At 55.3% G+C, this 22,636-nt stretch overlaps 1 protein-coding gene across 4 annotated transcripts in view; it reads right to left on the bottom strand.

Moving 5' to 3' along the window:
• RNF213 (ring finger protein 213) overlaps positions 1 to 22,636 on the bottom strand; it is a 97,164-nt gene that overhangs the window by 34,324 nt on the left and 40,204 nt on the right. For all 4 annotated transcript variants that reach the window (XM_069482958.1, XM_069482957.1, XM_069482961.1 and 1 more), the window contains 16 exons: positions 20,637 to 21,223; positions 19,391 to 19,556; positions 18,337 to 18,554; positions 17,262 to 17,402; positions 16,987 to 17,151; positions 15,146 to 16,298; positions 13,945 to 14,138; positions 13,235 to 13,390; positions 8,492 to 12,100; positions 6,780 to 6,916; positions 6,291 to 6,386; positions 5,298 to 5,416; positions 4,417 to 4,536; positions 2,591 to 2,736; positions 2,083 to 2,230; positions 1,679 to 1,817 (listed from right to left, as the gene is read on the bottom strand). In XM_069482958.1, the coding sequence (XP_069339059.1) occupies positions 1,679 to 1,817; positions 2,083 to 2,230; positions 2,591 to 2,736; positions 4,417 to 4,536; positions 5,298 to 5,416; positions 6,291 to 6,386; positions 6,780 to 6,916; positions 8,492 to 12,100; positions 13,235 to 13,390; positions 13,945 to 14,138; positions 15,146 to 16,298; positions 16,987 to 17,151; positions 17,262 to 17,402; positions 18,337 to 18,554; positions 19,391 to 19,556; positions 20,637 to 21,223 (7,294 nt within the window). The remainder of the gene's footprint in view (positions 1 to 1,678; positions 1,818 to 2,082; positions 2,231 to 2,590; positions 2,737 to 4,416; positions 4,537 to 5,297; positions 5,417 to 6,290; positions 6,387 to 6,779; positions 6,917 to 8,491; positions 12,101 to 13,234; positions 13,391 to 13,944; positions 14,139 to 15,145; positions 16,299 to 16,986; positions 17,152 to 17,261; positions 17,403 to 18,336; positions 18,555 to 19,390; positions 19,557 to 20,636; positions 21,224 to 22,636) is intronic.

Below are 22,636 nucleotides of genomic sequence, written 5' to 3'. Positions count from 1 at the left end.
GAGACAGAACAGGAAAGGAGCTTAATTCTACATCTAATAAACTGTAATTAGGTCCCTGAAAAGGCGAATTAGTACTTGCTTTTAATATATGTAACTGTTTTCCACAACAAGTCATTTAGGTCCTATAAATAAAGATGATAATGACCAACTCATTCAGAAAAAAAAATCAAAGTTTTGAGAAAAAAATCAGTTGTGGATAGCAGATGATAAAGATGAAGAGACCAAAGTAAGTTTGTTCCAGATCAAGTTAAACAAGAAAGGATATTTATCTAGAACTTAGTTTTTGTTGTTGATATTTTCGTGTAGCCAGATATACTGAGAAAACTAAGCCTGCCAATGAGCAAAGAGATCGCCATGACGGAGACGGTCACCAGACTGGGAGAGGACAGCAGACTGCAAAAGCGAGAGGTCAGAGCCACCCACGGGCGCTGCGGGGCCTTATTCGGCTGTGTCTGGAGGGTGTGCGGGGCTGGGAGCTGGGAAAGAAGGACTCCAAGGATTTGGGCTGTTTAATCGCAAGGGGGCAAATGACTTAAGTCCAGAGACCATGGCGGGGGGAACCGAGCTGGTCCCCAAGTCTTTAACGGTCCACCAGCAGCTCTCGGAGCACCGCCCGGCTCTGAAACAGGCGGCGTGAACGGGCGCAGTCCTGACCCCAGACCCAGCGGCCGTGCAGACATTGCTGGTGCCCGTGGAGGGGACAGAGCCTGTCCTCAGTGCTGCGGTCACCAGCAGAGCGGGGAAAAGCGGCCGCTGGGCAGTGCTGCACAGCCACACACAGAGGGCACCCTGCGACCCAGGGGCAGCCGGGGAGGGCTGGGCGTGAGGATCTGGAGAAGTATCAGTGAAACCCACAAGCCGCAGCCAAGGGAAATGAAAATATTCCTAGGCCCCTATCTGATCTTATAAAATTCCTGCAGAAGGTGCAGTGAGGAAAGAAATGAGGGGAACTAGAGGAAAAACAGACAGAGAAGCCCCTGCCGAGCCGAGTGCCCGCAAGCCCGCCCTTTCCCGTCAGCGCCGGCTCTCTCCCACCTGTCCCCAGAGCACAGGTGCGGCAGATGGAAGGGGCTGAGGGCTGGACTCAACTTGCTTTCAGAGATGAGGAGACCGAGAGCAGGTAAGGCAGTCACCAGTCTACAGCCCAGCCAGCCAGGCGGGCGGGGTCCTCTGTCTTGGAGACCTTCCTCCAAAACACGTGGCCTCCAGAGGTCATCACGGGTTAGTCCCGAGCAAAAGGTCAAGGACCGTGGGCAGTAATGACACTCTTGGGTCCTGTTTTTGCAATTATCATTACTTTGAGCAGCAGGACTCGGAAAATCATTTCTGTTCCCTCCCCGCATATCACCTTTCTAAGTTTATTACCGAAAATAGCATCCCTTCCTATGGTTCACAACGTGCCAGTAAACGTTCGCCTCCTGTAAGCACAGATATCTATTTTTTGAAGTTTTGTTATTATGAAAAATTTTAAACACACACAAAAGTGGAGAAAAGAGTCCAACAAGCCCCCATCTAACCACCACCCAGATTCATTTTGTGCTCCTCGAGGAAAAACGACAGGTCTGACTTGCTCAGAGGTTTAGAAAGCCTCAGCCCTCCGCCGGAGAGGGGGCTCCGGCACGCGGGGCCACACCCGCCGCGGCACTGACACGGCTCCTGTGCGCTCCCGTCTGGGTACCTGAATGTGCCCGCCTCCTGGAGGGCGTCCTGATTCGAAGCCTCCCTCGCCACCCACTCCTTCGGACCGCACAGGTGGTTCTCTTCTTGCTTCTTTAAGAGCTCCCAGAGGCGCATCTTGGACACCCGCAGGAAAGAGGCTGCCAAGGGCAGAGGAGACAGACACTGAGCACATCCGTGGACACCGCGCTGCGGAGTCCGCGGCTTCCAACCCCCACACCGGTAAGGGAGTCCCCTGGCCAGGCCACTTCTAGAGCGAAATTTGAGCGATGCTCTTAGGTTCCCGCTGTGTCAGCTGCTTCTGCTGAGCCACAGAAGCCCGGAAAGGCGTCCCCCCGACATGGGGGTGATGATTCACAGCCCTGGGGCAGAGCCCACATAGGCAGCGAGTGCGGGAGGACTCACCGCTGCACTGGTCGTCTTCGCTGAAGAGGCTGAGCAGAAGCTCCACCCTCCTCATGTTGCGCCTGCAGCTCTCGCTCCGGTCTCTGAGCACGCCCACGGCGCTCTGCACGCAGCTCCTCAGCAGCCGGGTGGTGTCCAGGACCCGCACCTGTCCGTGGAGACAGCCAGGTCTCCTGTGTCTGCCACGTCCACGGCGGGTGAAAGCCCTGCTACACTGCGGCCATGAGCCCCGCGGAAGTGGGGGTGGGAGTGGGGGTGGGGGTGGCGGAGGGGAGGGCTTCACGGACAAAGCTGACACTGCCGGCCCACCACCTGCCGGCACAACTGCCCTTGGCCGGTTCCCTGACGACCAACCAGGAGATGGTTGCTCGCGTTGGGCAGGAGGGAAACCAGCCTAACCCCTGTGCCGCCGCGTGGACCCCTCTAACTCCCAGTGGACAAGTACGAAGATGCACCTCGAAAGCGTCACCCAGCAGCATATGGGGGGGCCAGAAAAACTGGAACTTACATCACTGCCTCCCATCTGGGAGGTTTCATCTTCCGTCCTCCCAGAACTTTCTGTTTCCATGTCCACCTCTGCCGTTTCCCCCGATCCGCTACTCTCTGTTTCCATCGCCTCCTCTCGGTCATCTTCTGCCCCGCGTCCCAGCTCCACTGCAATCCAAGCAAACGCGATCGGGTCACCACTCAGAAGGGGGGACGGGGAGTGCTGGCAGCACTGTCTGGGGGTCTGCATGCTTAGGCTCCAACGTCCCAGGCGTCCCCCGCCCCCAGCTCCGTTGTGGGTCCCCAGATGGGAGGATATTTGTCATGAAGATCAGCCCCAAAGGCACCCACTCGGTGCGGCCCTCCCACGGCAACCCCTTCCCTCCAGCCTGGAACCGAGGCCGACAGAGCTGACTCACAGAGATCCACGTCTGCACGTGGGAACGTTACCATCCACGTGGCCCTGTGCTCTACAGGAGTCACCAGTCATGCCACGGCCGTGCAGAGCTCCTGCAGAGCTCCTGCAGAGGTGACGGCGGCACGGCCCCGCCTGCCAGCACCACCGCGCGGCTGCCCCCACCCCTGCAGCCCCCGCCCCTGCTGCCTCCAACCCCTGCTGCCCCTGCCCCTGCTGCCCCCGCCCCTGCAGCCCCGACCTCTGCTGCCCCCACCCCTGCAGCCCCCGCTCCTGCAGCCCCAACCCCTGCTGCCCCCGCCCCTGCTGCCCCCCCACCCCTGCAGCCCCGACCCCTGCTGCCCCCAACTCCTGCTGCCCCCCCCGCCCCTGCTGCCCCAACCCCTGCTGCCCCCGCCCCTGCTGCCCCCCCACCCCTGCTGCCCCGACCCCTGCTGCCCCCAACTCCTGCTGCCCCCGCCCCTGCTGCCCCCGCCCCTGCAGCCCCCGCCCCTGCTGCCCCCGCCCCTGCTGCCCCGACCCCTGCTGCCCCCAACTCCTGCTGCCCCCGCCCCTGCTGCCCCCCCACCCCTGCTGCCCCCGCCCCTGCTGCCCCAACCCCTGCTGCCCCCGCCCCTGCTGCCCCCAACCCCTGCTGCCCCAACCCCTGCTGCCCCCGCCCCTGCTGCCCCCGCCCCTGCAGCCCCCGCCCCTGCTGCCCCCACCCCTGCTGCCCCGACCCCTGCTGCCCCCAACTCCTGCTGCCCCCGCCCCTGCTGCCCCCCCACCCCTGCTGCCCCCGCCCCTGCTGCCCCAACCCCTGCTGCCCCCGCCCCTGCTGCCCCCCCACCCCTGCTGCCCCAACCCCTGCTGCCCCCGCCCCTGCTGCCCCCGCCCCTGCAGCCCCCGCCCCTGCTGCCCCCACCCCTGCTGCCCCGACCCCTGCTGCCCCCAACTCCTGCTGCCCCCGCCCCTGCTGCCCCCCCACCCCTGCTGCCCCCGCCCCTGCTGCCCCAACCCCTGCTGCCCCCGCCCCTGCTGCCCCCCCACCCCTGCTGCCCCGACCCCTGCTTCCCGCACCCCTGCAGCCCTCGCCCCTGCTGCCCCCGCCCCTGCAGCCCCGACCTCTGCTGCCACTAACCCCTGCTGCCCCCACCCCTGCAGCCCCGACCCCTGCTGCCCCCAACTCCTGCTGCCCCCGCCCCTGCAGCCCCGACCCCTGCTGCCCCCGCCCCTGCTGCCCCCACCCCTGCTGCCCCCGCCCCTGCTGCCCCCCGGCCCCTGCAGCCCCCGCCCCTGCTGCCCCCGCCCCTGCAGCCCCCCGACCCCTGCTGCCCCCGCCCCTGCTGCCCCCGCCCCTGCTGCCCCCGCCCCTGCAGCCCCCCGGCCCCTGCTGCCCCCGCCCCTGCAGCCCCCCGGCCCCTGCTGCCCGCACGCCGCCCCTCGCCACTCACACTCGGGCTGCTCTTCCGGCTTGAACAGCTCGCTGACGGTGACGTTCTGCAGTTTAGTCACGTCCGAGACCATGACTGTGGATCTCCGGAGGTCGTCAATGTGCACAGACCGCCACAGCCCTGTGACGAACAAAGCCACGAGGAATCTTCTCGTCAGTCACAAGCAGGGACACACTACTTGTCCCGAGTGTCAGTTGCACGGACGGTGAACGAATGACTGGGAGACTGAACCCCCGCGTGTGCCGACACAGAGGTCGCCGACCCGCTTCTTTTACGTACCTCTCAACAACTTCAGCACGAAATCGGTTTTAAGACCTGAAATAACAGACTCGGGAAGGATATCTGGATAAGGTCTGCGATTCTTCTATAAATGTGTTCTTAGATTTGCTGTATCGTAATTAGTGAGATGCCAGCAAGGCCTGCCTTCCATTATCTGCGAATTCATTAGACTACGTTTGTTTCCCTGCTTCTAGAATAACGGTTTTCCTACATAATGAATTCTTGTTCACTATTACTCAGAAAAAAGAGAGGAGGATTTGAGGATACCATCCCTGGCCCCCGAAACAGGCATGAGCTATCGGTGCACCCGTGCCGGTGCGAGTCGGGAATCTCTCCGCTATTGCCCACTTAACAGGTGGGGCCAGAGGGACTAATCAGGGCTTTACCGACAAGTACATAAAGGAAATGCTAAGTGATGTAGCATCAAGTCCCAAGATTGGGACTTTCTTTACGGTAATTAGTGGTAGAAATCTAATCGCATCTGAAAAGAAAATTATTGCGATTTACATTATTCTCATTTCAGACATGTACAACACAGGACCAAATGACAAATAACTCGAACAGTATTTAAATAGATATATTCACTAATATTATGGTCCTACCTCCATGGAATCCCACATAGGATGTTCCGCTTCCCATCCGGGACAGTTTTGTGATGAAATAGACGAACACACAGCCCTCATTTCCTTGTATCTTGTTGATTTCATTTACAGCAGAATACCTATTTTACAAACAAAGAAAAATCAAAACAGAACAAGCAAAGAAACAAAGCGACGTTGTGCAGCCGTTCAAGGGCGACCTCGGAGCTGTTGGGTCCAGTCTCACGGCCTCCCATTTGGATTGGCTTTAAATAAACTTCACAGCCCCAGGCCTGTGATTTCTTCTCTTAGGAGAGGATGAGAAGTCGTTTCTTAGCAGGCGTCTTCTTCCCCGCTGCTGCGTCCCTCTGCTTGGAAGTGGCAACCCTCTGTTGTCCAGAAACCCTGGCGTGCGCTCCGCAGGGCGCTGGCCCTGACTCTCACGGGTGGGGCCACTGACCTCTCCCCTTCCAGGAGGAGCTCTGCACGCCCAGTTCCCCAAAGCCAGTTTCCCACGGGGATGTAACCCAGCCACAAAGTGACATAGGGCATCCCGCGCTTTCAAAGGGCCCAGAAATCACTTTCACTTTAAGTAATAAGAGAACAGATTTAATTCAGATTTCCTCTTATGAACACAATAAAAATGTCCACTAAACACGAACGAAAGCATTTACATACCATTATTGCCCTTGAACCGGCAATAAATAATGTATAATTCAAAATTAATAATTACTGAAGCATTTCTGCACACATATACTTCAAGGACATCCATTTATATCCCATTATAGTCTCTATTATTCACGCTTCCTGCATTTCACTATGTCAGTGTGGTTTTTAGCCTTTTCTTTTCATCTGTCCAGTCTCTCTAGTCCACACGGGGGATGAGTAGGGGCAGCATTTTTCTTCTTTTTATTTCTACATTTATTATGATCCTACACTGGAAGACATTCTTTAGGAGCTCGTCAGTAAACTTTGGGTTCCCTGTGTGGCGTTCTGAGGAAAATACTAAAGACATACTTAGCTGAGGCAATGAGCTGAGCGCTATGAACTCCGTCTTCAAAATCTGTCTGAATAATGAGGATTTTACATCTGGCTGCACAAGTTAAGCAGTTTCTGAAAGAAAAGGAAATTATTCCAGTGAGTTCTCTGTCCTAAAAAGTGGATAACAGAATTCCCTTAAGTGATGGAAAATATAAAGGCTACGTAGAAAGAACCACTCAGGTGGGATTTTTCTCCTATGAGATCGATGGACAATCCCGCGGAGAAATTTTTAAAAGCCCAATAAATGCTTCCTAATGCGATACGAGGACAGCGGTTTCAGAGAACGGTGTCACGGAAGCTGCTGGGCCATGGGACGTGAGAGTGAGAAGGACACCTGGGGATTCAACAGTGACCCTTTCCCCAGCCACACGTCCCCAGTGCTCGTTATCCGAAGCTGGCGCCAAAGTCGCGCCGGAGAAACACGCCTCGGTGGGGCGCGGAGGGGAGGGCGGCAGGGCTCCTCACCGCACTTCTCTGAGGAAGGAGTGCTCCGTGTCGAACTGCTGCAGCCACAGCACCGTGGGCCTCTCGGCCCGGCCTGCTAGCTCCGACGCCACGGCTTCGCAGTCGTGACTCGTCAGCAGTCTGGAGAAAGTGGTGATCTACAGAGGTAGGAAACACAAATTATTTGTCAGAAATAAAGTAGGTTCAGATCCCAGAAATCGAGGATGTTCAGCCGACATCTTCTAGGGGCTCAGCACTGGTACAGATGGAAGAGAATCCAAACCCACAGAGTTTTCAAAACCAAGGTGGTGCTGAGGCCAGGAGAACCTACGGGATCAAAAGGTCCCGGAGAGAACACTTCACCCTGCCCCAGAGATGCCTTAGTCTCCTTCCTAGATGCCTGTGGCCCTTCCTGTTTTGGTCCCTACTGGAGATTCTCGTGACCCTTTAGGGCTCAGTACAGACGCCATTTCTTCTGACAATCTAGATTCCTGCTTCCAGAAGCAATTAGCAGTTGGTGACGATTCCTACCCCCTCCCCCACGGCCCCCGCCCCCTGCTGACGGTTCTCCTCTACCGTGGACCACGCCCCACAGTGCAAACCCAAAAACGCTCCTTAAGACGTGCTGATGTCTCCGTGCGCGAATCCCATCTCCAGGCCTGGCCTTACCACTGAGCTTCAAAGTCCTACACCCAACTGCAGGACAGACAGCAAAACACGTCCCAAGTGCACTTTGCCATTGGCCGCCTGAAATCTGTCGCTCGTTCCTGGATTATCTATCACAATGAAGCCAACCTCCAGTCCTCCAGGGAGGAATCCAGGGAGTTGTTCCTCCACGATTCCACCCGCCGGGGCCCCTCTGTAGGTGTCCCTAGGCCGCCAATTTGCATCCTGTTTCTCAGTTCCGTCTACACCTCTCCTCTGCCCTGGACCAGCAGCCTCTGCACTGGTCTATCTTTTCCACAACAGTCTTTCTTTCATCAGACTCTCTCTCCATCGCCCCGGCAGAGGGACGCGTCTAAACACACAGACCTCCGTCACTCCCCTCTGCACAGCAAAGGCAGAGCTCTGCAGCGCGACCCACATGGCCCTCCACGAGTTCTCTGCTGGCACCTCCTCCCCCCGTCCGAGTACTCACAGCCTTGAACTCTAAGCTCGGTCGATGGCGCCCTGTGGTCTACACAGAAGGTGCCGTATCACAACTTACCTTTCGCCCATGAAGGGCCTCTGCCCATAATCCCTTCCCGGACAGCTGGAGGGGCCTCTCGTAGAGAAGACCTCGTCTGCCCTTGTACCCTGATCTGCACTGCCCCGCTCTGCTCTGAACACGGCATTCACTTACCACGCGATACCCACGGCATCTGTGCACGGGCCAGTCTTCCCACATTACACGTGGACAAGACCAAGGACCAGCACGGGCCCACTTATTTTTACATCCCCAGTGCCCTGAGCTCGGTACTCAGCTGCGGTGCTTCATCTGCTGATGTGCGTGTTGTACACAGTGCTGCCGTCAGCACGGAGCACCGCACAGAAGTAGACACTCAAAACCTGGCTAAGTAGAACTCACATATACACTCAGTCCTCCCGGCACGTACACGGAGAAGAACCAAAAGTCTCAACATGTCCACTGTGATCCCCATGCACCGACTTGAAAAGAATCCTGAATCTTAGCACTAGGGATTCAGGACTTTTAGGAGAAAGAGGACAGGGTGAAAGTGCAGAAAGGCAGTCACCTCTGTGAAGATGGCATGGCGTGCCAGGTGTGTCGCGCGAAGGTGAGCCTGCAGGAAATCCGCGAAGGAGCTGTGCTGCTGAGTGTGGTAGTATTCCTGGGACAGAGACTGGGCCGCGAACAAGCCCAGCAAGGAGGTGCTCAGCCGGACCACGGCGTCGGGGGTGGCGCAATCCAGCAGGATCCGTTTGGCCTCCAGGGACACCTTCTGGTACAGCTCCTCGGTCAGGTCCGCGGGACCTTGCCTCTCTGTGACCTGCAGCACCACAGAGGCGCAGGTGTCAGAGTGGTAGCCGATGAAGACGTCAGAAGGGCTGTACTTGTGTCTGGCTAGGAACGGATCTGCCTTCACGTGGATGAATTTCGCCACCCACGCCTCGAGCTCGGCCACGATGTTCTTCTGCCACTTCTCCAGCACGGTGTTGAGGTCCAGATAGTGCTTCTCCAGCCGGTTGATGAGGGGAATGGGGAAATGTCTGTACACAACGTCCTTCTCTTCAATGACTATCAGGCGGAAGTCTGGGTGAACCCGACATTTGACACGATGGGTCCCCAAACCAAGGTCCACGTACTTCTGACCCCCGAGGTAGACGTAGTACTGGTTGAGCGCGTCGTACAGGCTCTCGTAGAGGTTCTGCAGGTTCAGCAGCACCACCATCTTGCCCGTTTCCATGCAGATCTTCACTCGGTTGATATTTCTGCAGATCTGGGTGTACTCTTGGTCCTTGGGAAAGCTGGAACCAAAAATAATCTCCGGCTGCTGGCCCTCACTGAAGAACGTCTGCTGCAGGATCTGCAGGGCCACGTAGTTTTTGGTGAGCACGAGTAAGTAGCGGGAGTCCACCTCGTCCAGCTCTCTGCCTGGCGCCTTCTGAAGAGCCCCGTAGATGTTCTGCTTGATCAACTGCACGGTGCTGACTTCTTCTGAGCACTTTGCCTCAGGCAAGCTGGCTGTAAAAATGTCCAAAGCATGGATGTCATCTTTGCCGCTGAAGTTCCGGAGGACAGCCTGCGCAATATCCTGTGGGGAAGGGTTGCTATTAGAGGCTTTTACCATGGCAAAGACCATTTTGATGAGGCTGTAGTAGTCACGAAGCCCAAAGAACTCCTTGTCTTGGCTCTTACACACCGTCTCGTAGGCTTTGGCAAAGGGTGCAAAGAAGCCCTGGATTCTGTCTTGAACGAGGCTGTCGGAAGCGCAAATGCCCCTGGCGCTCTCTATGAGCTCCTGCTTGCTGGGGCTGCTGCGCGACACAAAGATACCCCGGTTCATCTTGGCGGGGTCGAGGGCCCAGTTGGAGATGCCCACGAAGCCGACCTTCTTGTGAGGGGCAGGATCGTCCTCAATGCAGCCGTCTTCCAGCAGTGGGTGCAGAGCCTTCAGGGGCATTTTGGGTGAGTCTTCCGCCAGTCCCACCTCGTCCAGCACCACCACGGAGACGTACTGCTGCAGGTCCTTCCCGTGCTGAAAGCGGGCGCACTGCTTGAAGGTGCCTATGATGCCCTGCGGGGTGGAATGCGGGCTGCACTGGAACGACACCAGGTGGACCTGCTTCAGGCTCCGGAAGAGATCTGAGTAAGCGGCCTGGCCTTGCATGGCGTCGGCCACAATGGTCTTGGCAAGAGATTTGGAGCTGCCAGGCTTCCCCACCAGGAAGAGAGGAATCTTAAGCTCAATGCAGATAACCATCATGAAGACGTTCTCCTTCAAAGCCAAGTTCTTGGCGATGGTTTTCCTCAGAGGAACACCATTCAGAAAAAGATCTTGTGTTCGAGTTATTTCCTCCAGAATAATCTTGCTGTCATTATACGGTTCTGGAAAGAACCTACAAATGGCTTTGCGATACGAGTCTTTCTTTTCTAAGGAAGCGTGATAGCACACGCCGATGGCCAGGACCAGGGACCAGAGGATGGGGTCTCTCTTGACATGACTTTTGCTGGTGTTGGACTCGCAGACCAACGAATTCAGTTTTAATAAAAGCATCTTGCTGTGGTCGTAAAACCATTTGAAAACTTTCACACAGCGCTCCACGTCCCTCAGGCTGACAAAGCTGCACTCATCTTTCCTCTTCCTCATGAAGCCCTGAGAGGCAGAAAGCACTTCTGTGATCACATGAACCTCGTCTGGTTCTAGGCGGACGGAGTCAACTAGTCTCTGGACGATCTGCTGGATGTAGAGCTTCTCAGCAGTGTTATTCAGCTGTCCAAAGTCCCACACCAGAGGAATCAGGCTCGGGGGCAGAGCGTGGACGCGGTACACCAGCTGTCTCAGGGGGATGGAGCCCAGCCTGTCTGCCGTCTCCTCTGCCCTGACCCGGTAGCCCAAACCGGCAGACTCCAAACGGCAGATGGCCTCCTCGGAGTGCTTCCGGTAAGGGTTGCAGGCGGCTATGACATGCAAGCCAGAGTGCTCAGCCAGGGGCTGGCCATCCACCGTGTGGTCACACAGGACTTCTTTGATAGCACTTATGGCTTCCGTTGTGTTGGCTTCGTCCAAGAACAAGATGGTGTCCAGCTTATGTTCGGCCTTATTGAGGAAGGCGATGTTCTCAGCCTCCCTGACTTTGGAGTAGATCATGTCCGCAGTTGTTCCTCCATGGACCTTGACCAGCTTTATCGTTTGAGCATCGGCACCGGCACGCCGCAGGTCGCTCAGGAATTTAATGAGCCTGGTTTTCCCACAGCCGGTTTCTCCCATGATGATCACTGGGATCCCACATCGGAACCGCATTTCAATGGCAAGGATCTTGAGCATGTTGTCTGTTGTAAGCTCGTATGTTTCATCAGGGTCAATGGGCCACTGGATCCCTAAGGCCAGGCAGAGCTTTTCGAGTTTCTCGTTCCTGGGCAGCTTATCAAAGTCGACATTGAAGGGCACCCTCTGAAGCAGCAGCCCCTTGTACAGCTCCTTGGTCATGATGTCTCTCTTGATCACTTTCCCATTCAAGTGGTTGATGGCGTCCACACCACCATTCTGATTGGGCTGCAAATGGAAGCCTATGAACGTCATAGAGGTGTGGTCATTGTTGAAGAAAACGTATGGGTGGGGCTCTGACTCCCACCTCTTCCGGAGAGAGAAAGGGGCCAAATCTTCTTCCTTAACCCCCTCCATGGGGACCGTGTACTTCCCTGGGCTTTGGTCAGAAGTGTCAAGTGTTGGTGTGGAAAAATCTCTTGCCATAAAGATCATGAAAGTCACCACAAAGTTCTTGAAGCCCCTCAGTGTGTCTCCAATGACATCTGGATTGCAGAAGAGAGAGGCCTCACAGTCTCGGAGCTGGTAATTCAAGAACCCCGCGAAGTTCCGAAGCTCTGACCAGGACGGGTTTATCACCCCACAGTAAAGCAGGAAATGCTGGAGGCATTCCTCCGGGGTGCCTTCAACGGAGCCTTGTTGGTACTGAAACAGGTCTAGGTTTTGGTTTTGATGGAATCGTTTTAAATATTGGTAAGGTCTTTGGAAAGTTTCTCTGCAGAACTCTATGTAATCCATCCCAGGGTCCCCGTGGCTCCTCTCAGGGCTCAGCTCCATGTCCAGCACTTCTTTGGGAGGCCTGCAGGTGACTTTCGGGAAGACGTCAAGAAAACTGAACTGGGGGGCACGTGCACCCTGGAAAGGAGAGACGTGGATAACATGGTTACAACTGAGTTTCCTGACAAATGCTTTTCGTGTTTCAACCCTCCACAGGATCTGTCCTGGATGAAACGTTATGAAAAAAAAAAAAATCACTTAAAAATATGTGGCTTTCCTTATTAGCCGGGCATGGTGGCGCATGCCTGTAGTCCCAGCTACTCGGGAGGCTGAGGCAGGAGGATCGCTTAAGCCCAGGAGTTTGAGGTTGCTGTGAGCTAGGCTGACGCCACGGCACTCACCTTAGCCAAGGCAACAAAGCGACACTCTGTCTCAAAAAAAAAAAAAAAAAAAAAATATGTGGCTTTCTGTAGACTCTTTTTACTGTTTACATAGGGTATTTTTTGCACATTAAGGTGTCTGGAGGCTGAGTGGCAGAGCTGCACTCTTAGGACGACAGGCCATTTTCTAGCCCGACTTCCTGAAACTAGGCGTATACAGACGTGTGTGAGCATAAAACTCCCTTTTGCTAAGAAGTTTCCGACAAAAGTCTCCTTTCCATCTTAGCTGGCAAGAAAGATGACCTCTCTCAACAAATGAATTTACCATATTCAGAGCACAGCTGGGATTTAAACTGTGACATACAGCATTACGCCTGAATTGAACAAATAAATTTAAGATACTGCTGAGTAATAAAAGTGTATTTTTTGTTTTCTGAGGCAGGGTCTTGCTCTGTCACTGGGCTGGAGTACAGTGGCATCATACCTCACTGCAATCTCAAACTCCTGGGCTCAAGTGATCCTCCTGGCTCAGCCTCCCAGCATAGCTGGGACTACAGGTGCCACCACGTCTGGCTTATTTTTATATTTTTTATAGGGTCTTGCTCTTGCTTAAGCTGGCCTCGAACTCTTGTCCTCAAGTGATCCTCCCGCCTCAGCCTCCCAAAGTGCTAGGATTATATGCATGAGCCACCACACCTGGCCAGAAGAGTATTTTTATTCCAGACATTATTTAAAAACAAGTTTAAAGATTAGATTTTCTTTACTAACACTGCACTCAGCTGCTTCAGTAAGGCAAAAGTGTGGAGTCACCGAAACGCATCAGTCCCCTGCAGAGGCCCTGAAGGAAGCGGAGACCCTCCCCCTCCAGGTGACAATGCCCCACGATACAGACCAGCGCCGAAGCCCTCCTGGGCAGTACTGAATTCCCCTCCAGGATTTCGATGACATATAAATGGCACGGGTTCCGGAGCCACATTTTCCCATTGATATCCATTAGGTACTGTAAAATGAGGAGTTTGAAAAGAAACACCCAGATTCCAGTCTGCACCTGAGGACAGAATCACATGGGTTTGTAAAAACACAGAACGATGATGAGTCCTTCCAACCCTAAGCATCCTCTTGTTTTGTTCTTTGACAGAGCAATACTGATCATTAACACGGGCAAGCGCCAACCATGTGCTGAAAACGACGTTTCAGCGAACGGGTCACCTATGCCACGGTGGTCCGTTGAGATTATGATACTGTATTTTTACCATACTTTTCTAGGTTTAGATACACAAATGCCACCGCGTCACAGTTTCCCACAGCATTTGCCACAGGCCCGTGCCGTACCGGTTTGCAGCCGCGGAGCCATAGGCCAGGCCGCGGAGCCCCGCTGTGCCGTCGCCGGACCACGCAGGTCTGCGTGACACACTCGGTGCTGGTCACGTGGCTGTGGAACTGCCCAGCGGTGCATTTCTCGGGACATACCCTTAGTGTGGACAAATACAGGACTGTCCACGTAGAAAGAAGAAATTCTTCACACAGGGAGGAGGCAAAGTCACAAAGGGGGACTCTGTCTCTGTTGATGTGCCCAGCCAGCTGGAATTCGACGGCACTTACCGAAGAGGTCACGTCCACGTGGAATATCACGGGTTTGTTCTGATACTTTGCGTCCAGGAACGGCAGGAGGGAGCCCAGGACTTGGCTCTCGTCCACCTGGGGGTCGATCAGCCGAATCGTTTTCACGGGCACTTTCTTGCCGTTTAACATCTGCTTCAATTTGCGACTCAGTCTCTTCACGTAGAGAGACTTTCCTGTAACAGAGACGGGAATCAGGCCCCAGGGCTGCGGACAGAGCAAGGGATCCACAAAGATTTACTGGAAGTTACTTCCTTCTGTATAAAATTTAAAATCGAGGCAACATAACATCAAAGAATACACTTTCGAGTCCTCACATGTCCCAGCTGTCACCCGCTCACTGTCCTGGCCATTTCCCTGCTACGGATGACAGCGGTGTAAACACAGTCACGTGTCACCTGACGATGGGGATGCGTTCTGAGAAACGGTCGTTAGGCGGCTGAGTAGCGGTGTGAGCATCACAGGGCGCTCACGCAAACCCAGGAGGGCTCGCCTGCTACACACCTAGGCCACACGGCACAGCCGCTGCTCCGGCCACAGCTGTACGGCCCGGACCGTCCTGAACACCGCGGGCAACTGTGACACAGTGCGAGTGTTTGTGGATCTGAACATAGACGCACACAGTGAAATATGGTATTCTAATCTTAGGGGACCACCGCCATATATGCGGTCCACTGTCGATGGGGACGTCATTAAGCAGTGTCCGACTGTGAGTGACACTGACAGCGAAGACATGCTGGGGTGGGCGGGGGGAAGAGCACCTTTGTCCCAACAGAATGTAGTACTGTTAGTGGGGCAAGAGAATGGACACCGCTATTTCTCTTCAGGGGAACGTGATGGTCACTGACGGGCGGGTCCCGAGGCATCGGCCTCTCTCAGGCAGTGCGGTCACACGCCTGCTCCGCCCACCAGCATCAACCCCAGAGAGACCACTGGGGTTTAAGGGGGAAAAGGAAACTGCAGAGAAATTTGCTTAGAGGAGGAAGGGCGCAGGGGGTCCCAGGAACTCCCGAGTCGGGACACCAGGTGAGAAAGGGTGTCCCGCTCTGGTACGAGGCGTCAGGCCCTCCCTGGGACACCACGTCCCCACCTGCAGAAGGGCTCCCTCTGAACCGCCCGCCGCGGGGCAGGCAGGTGGTCGGTAGCCCCTGGAGACGGAGACAGTGCCCCCCACTCTCATTACCGACACCCGCTCTCTCCGAGGCCACGATCCCGACACACATCTGGTCCCGGAACGCGGCCGCCGCCGACAGGCTCTGCTTTGGGACCTGGTAATGACGCGCCAGGTAGGCCTGGATGTCCTCGAGGGGAGCCTGGGGAGTGACGAGGACCTTGTGCTGGCTGAAGGCCGAGGGCAGGTAGCAGTGCTCCCGGTCACCGTCACAGACCATCACCAGCTGGTAGTCCTCCCGGTGGCACTGGGTGCACAGGCTCTGGAAGAGCGCCTCGGCCTGGCAGGCCACCTCGTAGCTCAGCTGGTCTGCGAACAGCAGGCTGTAGACCTTGCGCCCGCGGGAGCCCAGGGTGAGGCAGCGGCGCAGGAGCAGCTCCACCTCCTCGAACGTGGTCCCCGGGGTGCAGAGCAGCACCTCGTCGTAGGTGGGCAGGGGCTGGTCCGGGGCCTGCATGTAGATGGCCAGGGCAGCCGGCAGCACCTCCGAGTGGCCGCAGACGACGAGGTTGGGCCGGCCGACGTGCAGGCCCCTCGGGAGATGCCGCTCCGGGGCGGGCCCGCCCATCACCGCCAGGTGGGCCAGGCAGCGGCCGAGGGCGTCCAGGTCCAGGCAGTCGGGCAGGAAGGCACTCAAGCAGCCCGTGGACTTTTCCATGATGGCCTTCAGCTTGTCCACCAGGCTGGACTCCGAGAGCACCAGCTGTAACTCTCGAACCACCCGCCGCACACGGTACCTGGTGGCCTCCTCGTCGTGCCCCACAGAGGCCCTGACGACGTCCCTCGGGGTGCAGTGGCCTTTGATGAAGGACAGCATGGTCAGGGCAGCTTCGCTGGGCGCCTCCTTCTTGAGCTCAGTGCTCAGGTAAACCAGCTGCTCCGCCGTGTAGAAGTTGAGGTGAAAGTACTCCATGCGCTTCTCGGTCACGAACCTCTTCCAGTGGTCCAGGAAGTGCTCCATCTGCCTGCAGACGGCTTCCAGCAGCCCGGTGACGTCCCCGCTCCCCGTCAGCTGGTTCACCAGCCCCAGGCTGAAGTCCATGCGGATGGAGACGTCCCTCCTGGGCGAGCAGTAGATCTCGGCGGTCCAGCTCCTGAACAGCATGTTCCCAGCAGAGTAGAGGTCCAGAAAGGCCTGCACGAGCCTCTGCACGCTGCAGAACACCTGGGGACAGGACAAGAGCAGACATGGCGGAGCTGTACTAGAGGGCGACACGCCGGTTAGACCACACGCAGGCTTGTTGCCGAAGGACTCCGGTTGGTTTCTCTGCACTGGTTCCCCGTGTGACCCGGGGGCACAGAAGGCCTTCCTTCCGCATCGACGTCATCGGTCTAATAAGAGGGGCTACCTCTAGGAAGCAATAGGTCGCAGAGATAAAGGTTATCATTTGCAAAGTACAAATGAACTCTGAAGAAAGAACCCACAATAAAATTGAAACTCTGTTACATGAACCAGTCCACCTTTATCAGTATGTTTCTGTTTTGACGAAGGATGCCCGTCTAAATCTTATGTGTTTGGATTCTTGCCGAGTTGCAGAATAAGTGAAGCAATTTAAGTTTCTAAGAACTATCTGCTGGTGGTTTCTTCAGAATGGTGGACCACCTGCCAGCTCGTGACAGCTCATTCTGGGGACCACAAGGAGAACCACTGCCCCAAGGGCCTGCCTGCCGTAGACTTCTCTCTGGGACCACGACCTGGGCCACGTGCACCGTGCGACTCGCGAACTCCACTCTCGGTGGGCCTAAGAGCAGAGCCAGTCTTGCCATTCAGACCCTCCCACTTTCTCAGGTGCCTCAGCTGTGACAGCGCCCAGCCCAGACCGTGCAATGACCGCTTAGTGCCACATCCTCACCTCAGAAAACCTCTCCACTTCAGCATTGCTGTGATCCTTCTTGCCGGACATCAGCATCAGCTTGTTTAAAAGCTCCTTCAGCTCTTCTAGAGAGTAGTCCCGTGTCTCCTCGTGGCCACCGTGACCCTCGGGGAGGATCAGGCGTAGAACCGCGTCTGGGGAAACCTGTGCAAGTCCACACGTTAGAGGTTCTTCTACGGCGGCGGAAGCCCCTGGGTATGCGGCAGCCGGGCAACCACCGCCCAAAGCTGCGCCTAGGGACGGGGGTCACTCACCTTTTGGCCACCTTTGGGTGCCTCGATCACATAGATGCCTTTGCTGTTGATTGCAGTGGCCAGGGACAGGGACGAGAGTTCTACAGACCCGTGACTTTCCTTCACTGTTTTCAGCCACTCCAAGTTCCTGGCAGAATCATGCTGTTGGGACAGAAGGAGAGCTACAGGCCATGGTCCCAGGGACCCTTCCTCCTCTTCCTCCCACCTCTGCTCCGCAGGGCAGGCTCCTGTCATTCTTCCGCAGGTGCAGTGCCCGTGGCTGGGTCAGGTGGCTCCTGTGTGCTCCTGCCTGTCCCTCTCAGGACCTGCCATGCAGGGCGGCTGTTTCTGTGCGAGGCTGCACCCACGCGTCCACCAGTGCCCGGCGCCCTGGTGCCCACTCGGGGCCTGTGGGCCGTGACTCTGGATCCGTGGATGAGGGTGAGCAGCCACGGCTGGCTCTGCACTTGAGGAGCCCTGCACAGTGATGCCAGCTGTAACAGGGCCGGGGGGCGTAAGGGCCCAGTGTGCCACTGTGGTCCTGAGTGTGACCAGAGAACCAAGGAAAGACGGCAACGGAGGCCGTTTGGATGTGGCCTCCAGCAGCAGTGAGGACGGCCCTACCTGCTCGTGCCTCTGTCACACCCTGCCCCAGCCACCGCGGAGCCAGCTGTCCTGGCGCCCTGGGCCCTGGACGACCAGGTACACCTGGGTAGTTTCCTTACACTTAAATGTTCACCTTTTCTGATACAAAATTAATCCACATCAATTGAGGAAAACATGGAAAATATCCAAAAGTGACCGAATAAAATGACAATTACTACCATTCAGAGAAAAATACAGGTAACATTTTAGTGTATTTTCTTTGAATCTTTTTTCCACGTGTTTTGTGCCAGTTTACTATTGCTTATAAGCAATTTTGTATCCCGCTGTCTAACATAACAAGATGGAGAAAGAATTTCCATTTGTGAAGAAAGACTTTTTAACGTCAATTTAAACGGCTGCGTACAAACCTACGGCATTTGCATTTCCCCTGACGTTGCCAGAGCAACGCTGCGTTCAACACGATCTGCTCTGGAGCAGGAAGAAGACTCACCAGTTTATCGGGCAGGTGCCGGTCGTTGTCCAGAGCCTTCCACAGTTCCTTCAGATGCTCCACGAACACGCTGAACCCCGCCGTCAGGTCCAGCTTGTAGAGCAGGGGCGCGTAGCCCTGCACGGCGTCGTGGAAACAGGCCACGCGGTCCACGTCTATGTCGTTCTCCCCCGCCGAGATGGAAGCCAGGTCCACAAACACCTTCAGCTCGTTGATGCCTCGGGAAGAGAGGGGAGGAGGTCAGCACAGGACTGCTCCACGAGGGCACGCGGCTCTGTCCTGCACAGGACTCTTGAGCGATGCTATAAATGGACGTTTAATGAATTTTTAAGGTTTTATCCACTTTCTGCTTTCAATAAGAATACAGGTATGCGGTCGTGGCGCCTGTAGTCCCAGCTACTTGGGAAGCTGAGGCAGGAGGATGGCTTGGGGAGGAGCTGGAGGCCACAGTGAGCTGTGATTGTGCCGCTGCACTCCAGCCTGGGCGACAGAGTGAGACCCTGTCTCAAAACAGCAGACCAAAGAGTCCACCGTTGGAAGCCGTGGAGCTCCTGCTGAGACTGGAGCCAGTGCAGCCTCTGAGCCCCGACCCCACCACACGCCAGCGCTGCCCGCCGGCCTCCTGTCCCACCTCTCCTCCTTCCCTCCGAACTCAGGCAAAGGCATCAAAGCTACAGAACTAAAATGCTGCTAAGAAATGCGCCACATCGATGGAGATGTTGGGACAGAATCTCTCGTGGGCAAGAGCTCTCCTTGCTCCACCAAAACGAAAAGCTGAGAGGCACGAGAGTGTGCAGAAAAGGACCCCCATCCGTGGCCGGCGAGCGTCCACGGAGCAGAGCGTGCGGGGCTGGTTTGCGCCCCGCACGCCAGAAGGGCTGTGCTGATGTGACTCCACTGGCGGCCAGCGAACCGCACGCTGCCCACCTTCCCAAAGAACAGCCACGCCTTTCCGCCCGCCACGCAGCACGTGACCAAGGGGAGGTACTTCCCAACGGTCAGGAACACACACAGAGAACCATCTGGAAACCCTCTCCAGACTCCTGGCTCTTACCTCCTAGCGCCTCCCGCACCCAGCAGATGAACTCCTTTCTCCAGGACAGCGCCTGCAGACACCGGCACCGCGCCGCGCTGATGTCCTCCAGCATCTTCTTGGCCCGGATGAGCTGCGGGCTGATCTGGACCAGTTTCTCATGGCGGAAGTCATCAAAGTTATCAGTCTGCAAGACAAAGCTCTGCTGTGGACTGGAACTCGTCACCTGCAACCCCGGAGTCCATGAGTGGCAACGCCGGCCACCCCAACAGCACCCCCCACCCCGGGATTCAACACGCCAGGTACGTGTTGTTTTCTTCTGCTTTATCAATAAAGAGACACAGGTCCAGAGTAGCTACTCAAGGACCTGCTACTGGGATTCAGGTTTAAGTGCATCTGATTCCAAATTTGTGGTACGTTTCAATCACTGTCATACTGGTGTGTATTATAATACAGGTACATATACCTTATAAATGCTCACCTAAAAAACAGCAAAAGACTCATTTCTTAACTGTAACAGAAATAACTTATCATTACTGTTTTTAACGTTTTTTAAACTTTCTTCTTATTATTTTATGTATTTATTTATTTATTTTTGAGACAGAGTCTTACTCTGTCACTCTGGGTAGAGTGCACTGGTGTCTTCGTAGCTCACTACAGCCTCAAACTCCTGGGCTCAAGTGATCCTCCTGCCTCAGCCTCCGAGTAGCAGGGACTACAGGTGTGAGCCACCACACCTGACTAATTTTTCTACTTTTAGTAGAGACGGGGTCTCACTCTTGCTCAGGCTGGTCTCGAAACTCCTGACCTCAAGCAATCCTCCCTCCTCGGCCTTCCAGAGTGCTGGGATTACAGGTGTGAGCCACTGCACCTGGGCCATTTAAGGCTTCTTGATAGAACTAGAGGATACGACTGAACAGCCAACAAAGTATTTTCCTTTTTTGCTTCTGTAACCTAAAGAGACCCAGTTATGACTCTTTATAAATATCGGATTACTAAAAGCATCGTTGCCCCTTCCTGAATCCTTGATCCTCACGCTGACCCAAGAAAACTCTCATGGCGAAGGAGCAGTCACGCTGTTAATAAACAAAGGGAAAAGTGAAGCCCTTGGTATATCCGGGCCTCAAGTACAGTACAAACGAGAACCTTGACGGAAGCTGCTAAATCACCCTGTACAGCTTTCACAGCCAGAAAGCTCGTGGTGCCCAAGGAGTCTGAGGCAGGGCATACCCCCTCCAGCCCCCGGAGTCCCCAGCAAGTGACTTACGAACTGTAGTAAAGTGCAGAGAACACTGAAGTCGCCGGTCAGTCCCAGATCCTCTTTGACCTGCAAGATGACCTTGGCCGCGTGGACCGCCTGGTGCAGGCTATGGTACTCCCTGATCTGCCCGACCCGCTCCCGGACCCAGTCCCTTGGGCTCTGGCTGTCCACAGCACACATGGCGCGGAGCTCTGTGGTCAGCTCACTGTACTTATTTACAAAGTCCTTGAAGACGACATCGATTTCTGCAAAGGTGACCTCTCCTGACTTCAGATCCTCATAAAGCACAAGGAACTTTTTGTAACAAGGACGATACAGATCATTATACGCCTCTGTGAGCTGCAGTATTTGCCTTCCTGATTCTTCTTCAGGCTCACTCAGACGCTCTGCGGCCTCTTTCCACAGGATCTGGAAGGTGTGGCTGTCTCTTAGCAAGTCTACCTTTTCAGCCACTTCTCGGATCTGGGGGCTCAAGTTGTAGTGTGTTGTCTTCGGCTGGTACGAGGAGGCGGGCAGTCTCACTGTCACGGCTTCGTTCAATCTTTTACTGCTGAGGTCCTCCGAGTGTCTTCTTGCCATCTCTCCAAAGTCCACTTTAGAAACAATAAGAACACGTCAGAAGTCAGAGCTCTGATGACGACAGCATTTCATTCTGCTTTCCCAGTGTTACTGTCCCCGCTTCTCTAAGGAAACTCACACGAACACAGCTGCTCAGTAAGAATGCACAGGTCTGCCCTGCCCTTGGCTCAGTCGTCAATCTCCACGGTAAAGACAGCATCATGACCCAGGTATAGGCAACAGTTTGAAAACACGCATCTACTTCACTCTCTCCCAACTCCCATTCCAACGACAGAACAGAAATTGCTTTTAAAAAGTCATAAACCAACAAGCGTGGAAGGAGGAGCAAAAAAGGAAAAAACAGCAACAAAACTTAGCAAGTTGAAAACGAGCTGAACCAGCGGTAAATGACATATTAGGCCTGAGAACACAGAATCCTAAGGCCATAGTGGGGAAAGCTGGGGTCCAGCGGTTTCTATCTCAGGATTCCCCAAAAGCACAGACGCTGGTTGCGCAGGTCGTTGGAAACCGGGAGGTGCCGATGACACAAGGTGGCCGGGTTCAAAGTCTGGTTAAGACGTGGTGCAGCACAGCAGCTCTCACCCCCACCTGGTGACACCGCAGGTGGGTCACCCCTCCTGCACCCCGACAGGCGGTAGGTGGGTTATTTTCTAGACAGCATAATGCAGACGGTTCTCGATTGGAAGAGTCACAGAAACACGGCGAAAAAAGGCATTTCCAGACACATACCCTTTCTCAGAAAGCAACCAGAGCACACGCATTGCAGTCCAGGAGGAGGGAAGGGGAGGGCGACAGGGGTGGGCCAAGCGGAGAGAGGAGGGCGGGGGCCCCACTGAACACAGGGCTGCGGGAATATGGCACACGGGTGCCCAGGCCTCGCCAGCCCTCTTCTCCCTCCTGGTTCCCAGAAACCTGGCACCGGCAGCAGAATGGAAATCTGACCAGCCCGAGAGAGAGGTCTCGAGCACACACCAGCTACGGCCGAGCCTCGGGCCCCCAGGGCGGCACGAAGTCCAGAAGGCCGGCTCAGGCCCGCAGGGTCCAACCCACGTGTCAGGGCTCTCTATTCATAAAAACAGACAAACAATTCCAGACATAGAAGGAAAGTCAAAACAAACCAATAGATGAAAGCCGCCCGGAGGAAACAGGAAACTATGCAAGGGAAAGAAAAAGAAAACCTCTAAAGCAAAACGTCAGTAATCTCAGATAGATAAGTTGCTACAATCACGAACAAGAGCAGGATAATGTTTAAAAAGGATTATTCAGAGGGAAAAAAGAATTCCTTTAAATTAAATATACACATGAGGGCTGAAATAAGAAATTTATTGGACAGTTTGGAAGACCATGTTCTAAGGAAATCTCTCAGGAAGCAGAGCAAAATGCAGAGATGGGAAATAGAGAAAAATGATGAAAGTTAGACGACCGTT

Source organism: Eulemur rufifrons, chromosome 9, assembly GCF_041146395.1.
Source record: "Eulemur rufifrons isolate Redbay chromosome 9, OSU_ERuf_1, whole genome shotgun sequence".
NCBI classification, from domain to species: domain Eukaryota; kingdom Metazoa; phylum Chordata; class Mammalia; order Primates; family Lemuridae; genus Eulemur; species Eulemur rufifrons.
Note: the sequence above shows the minus strand (reverse complement) of the source record. Positions and strands in the feature narration are given on the sequence as shown.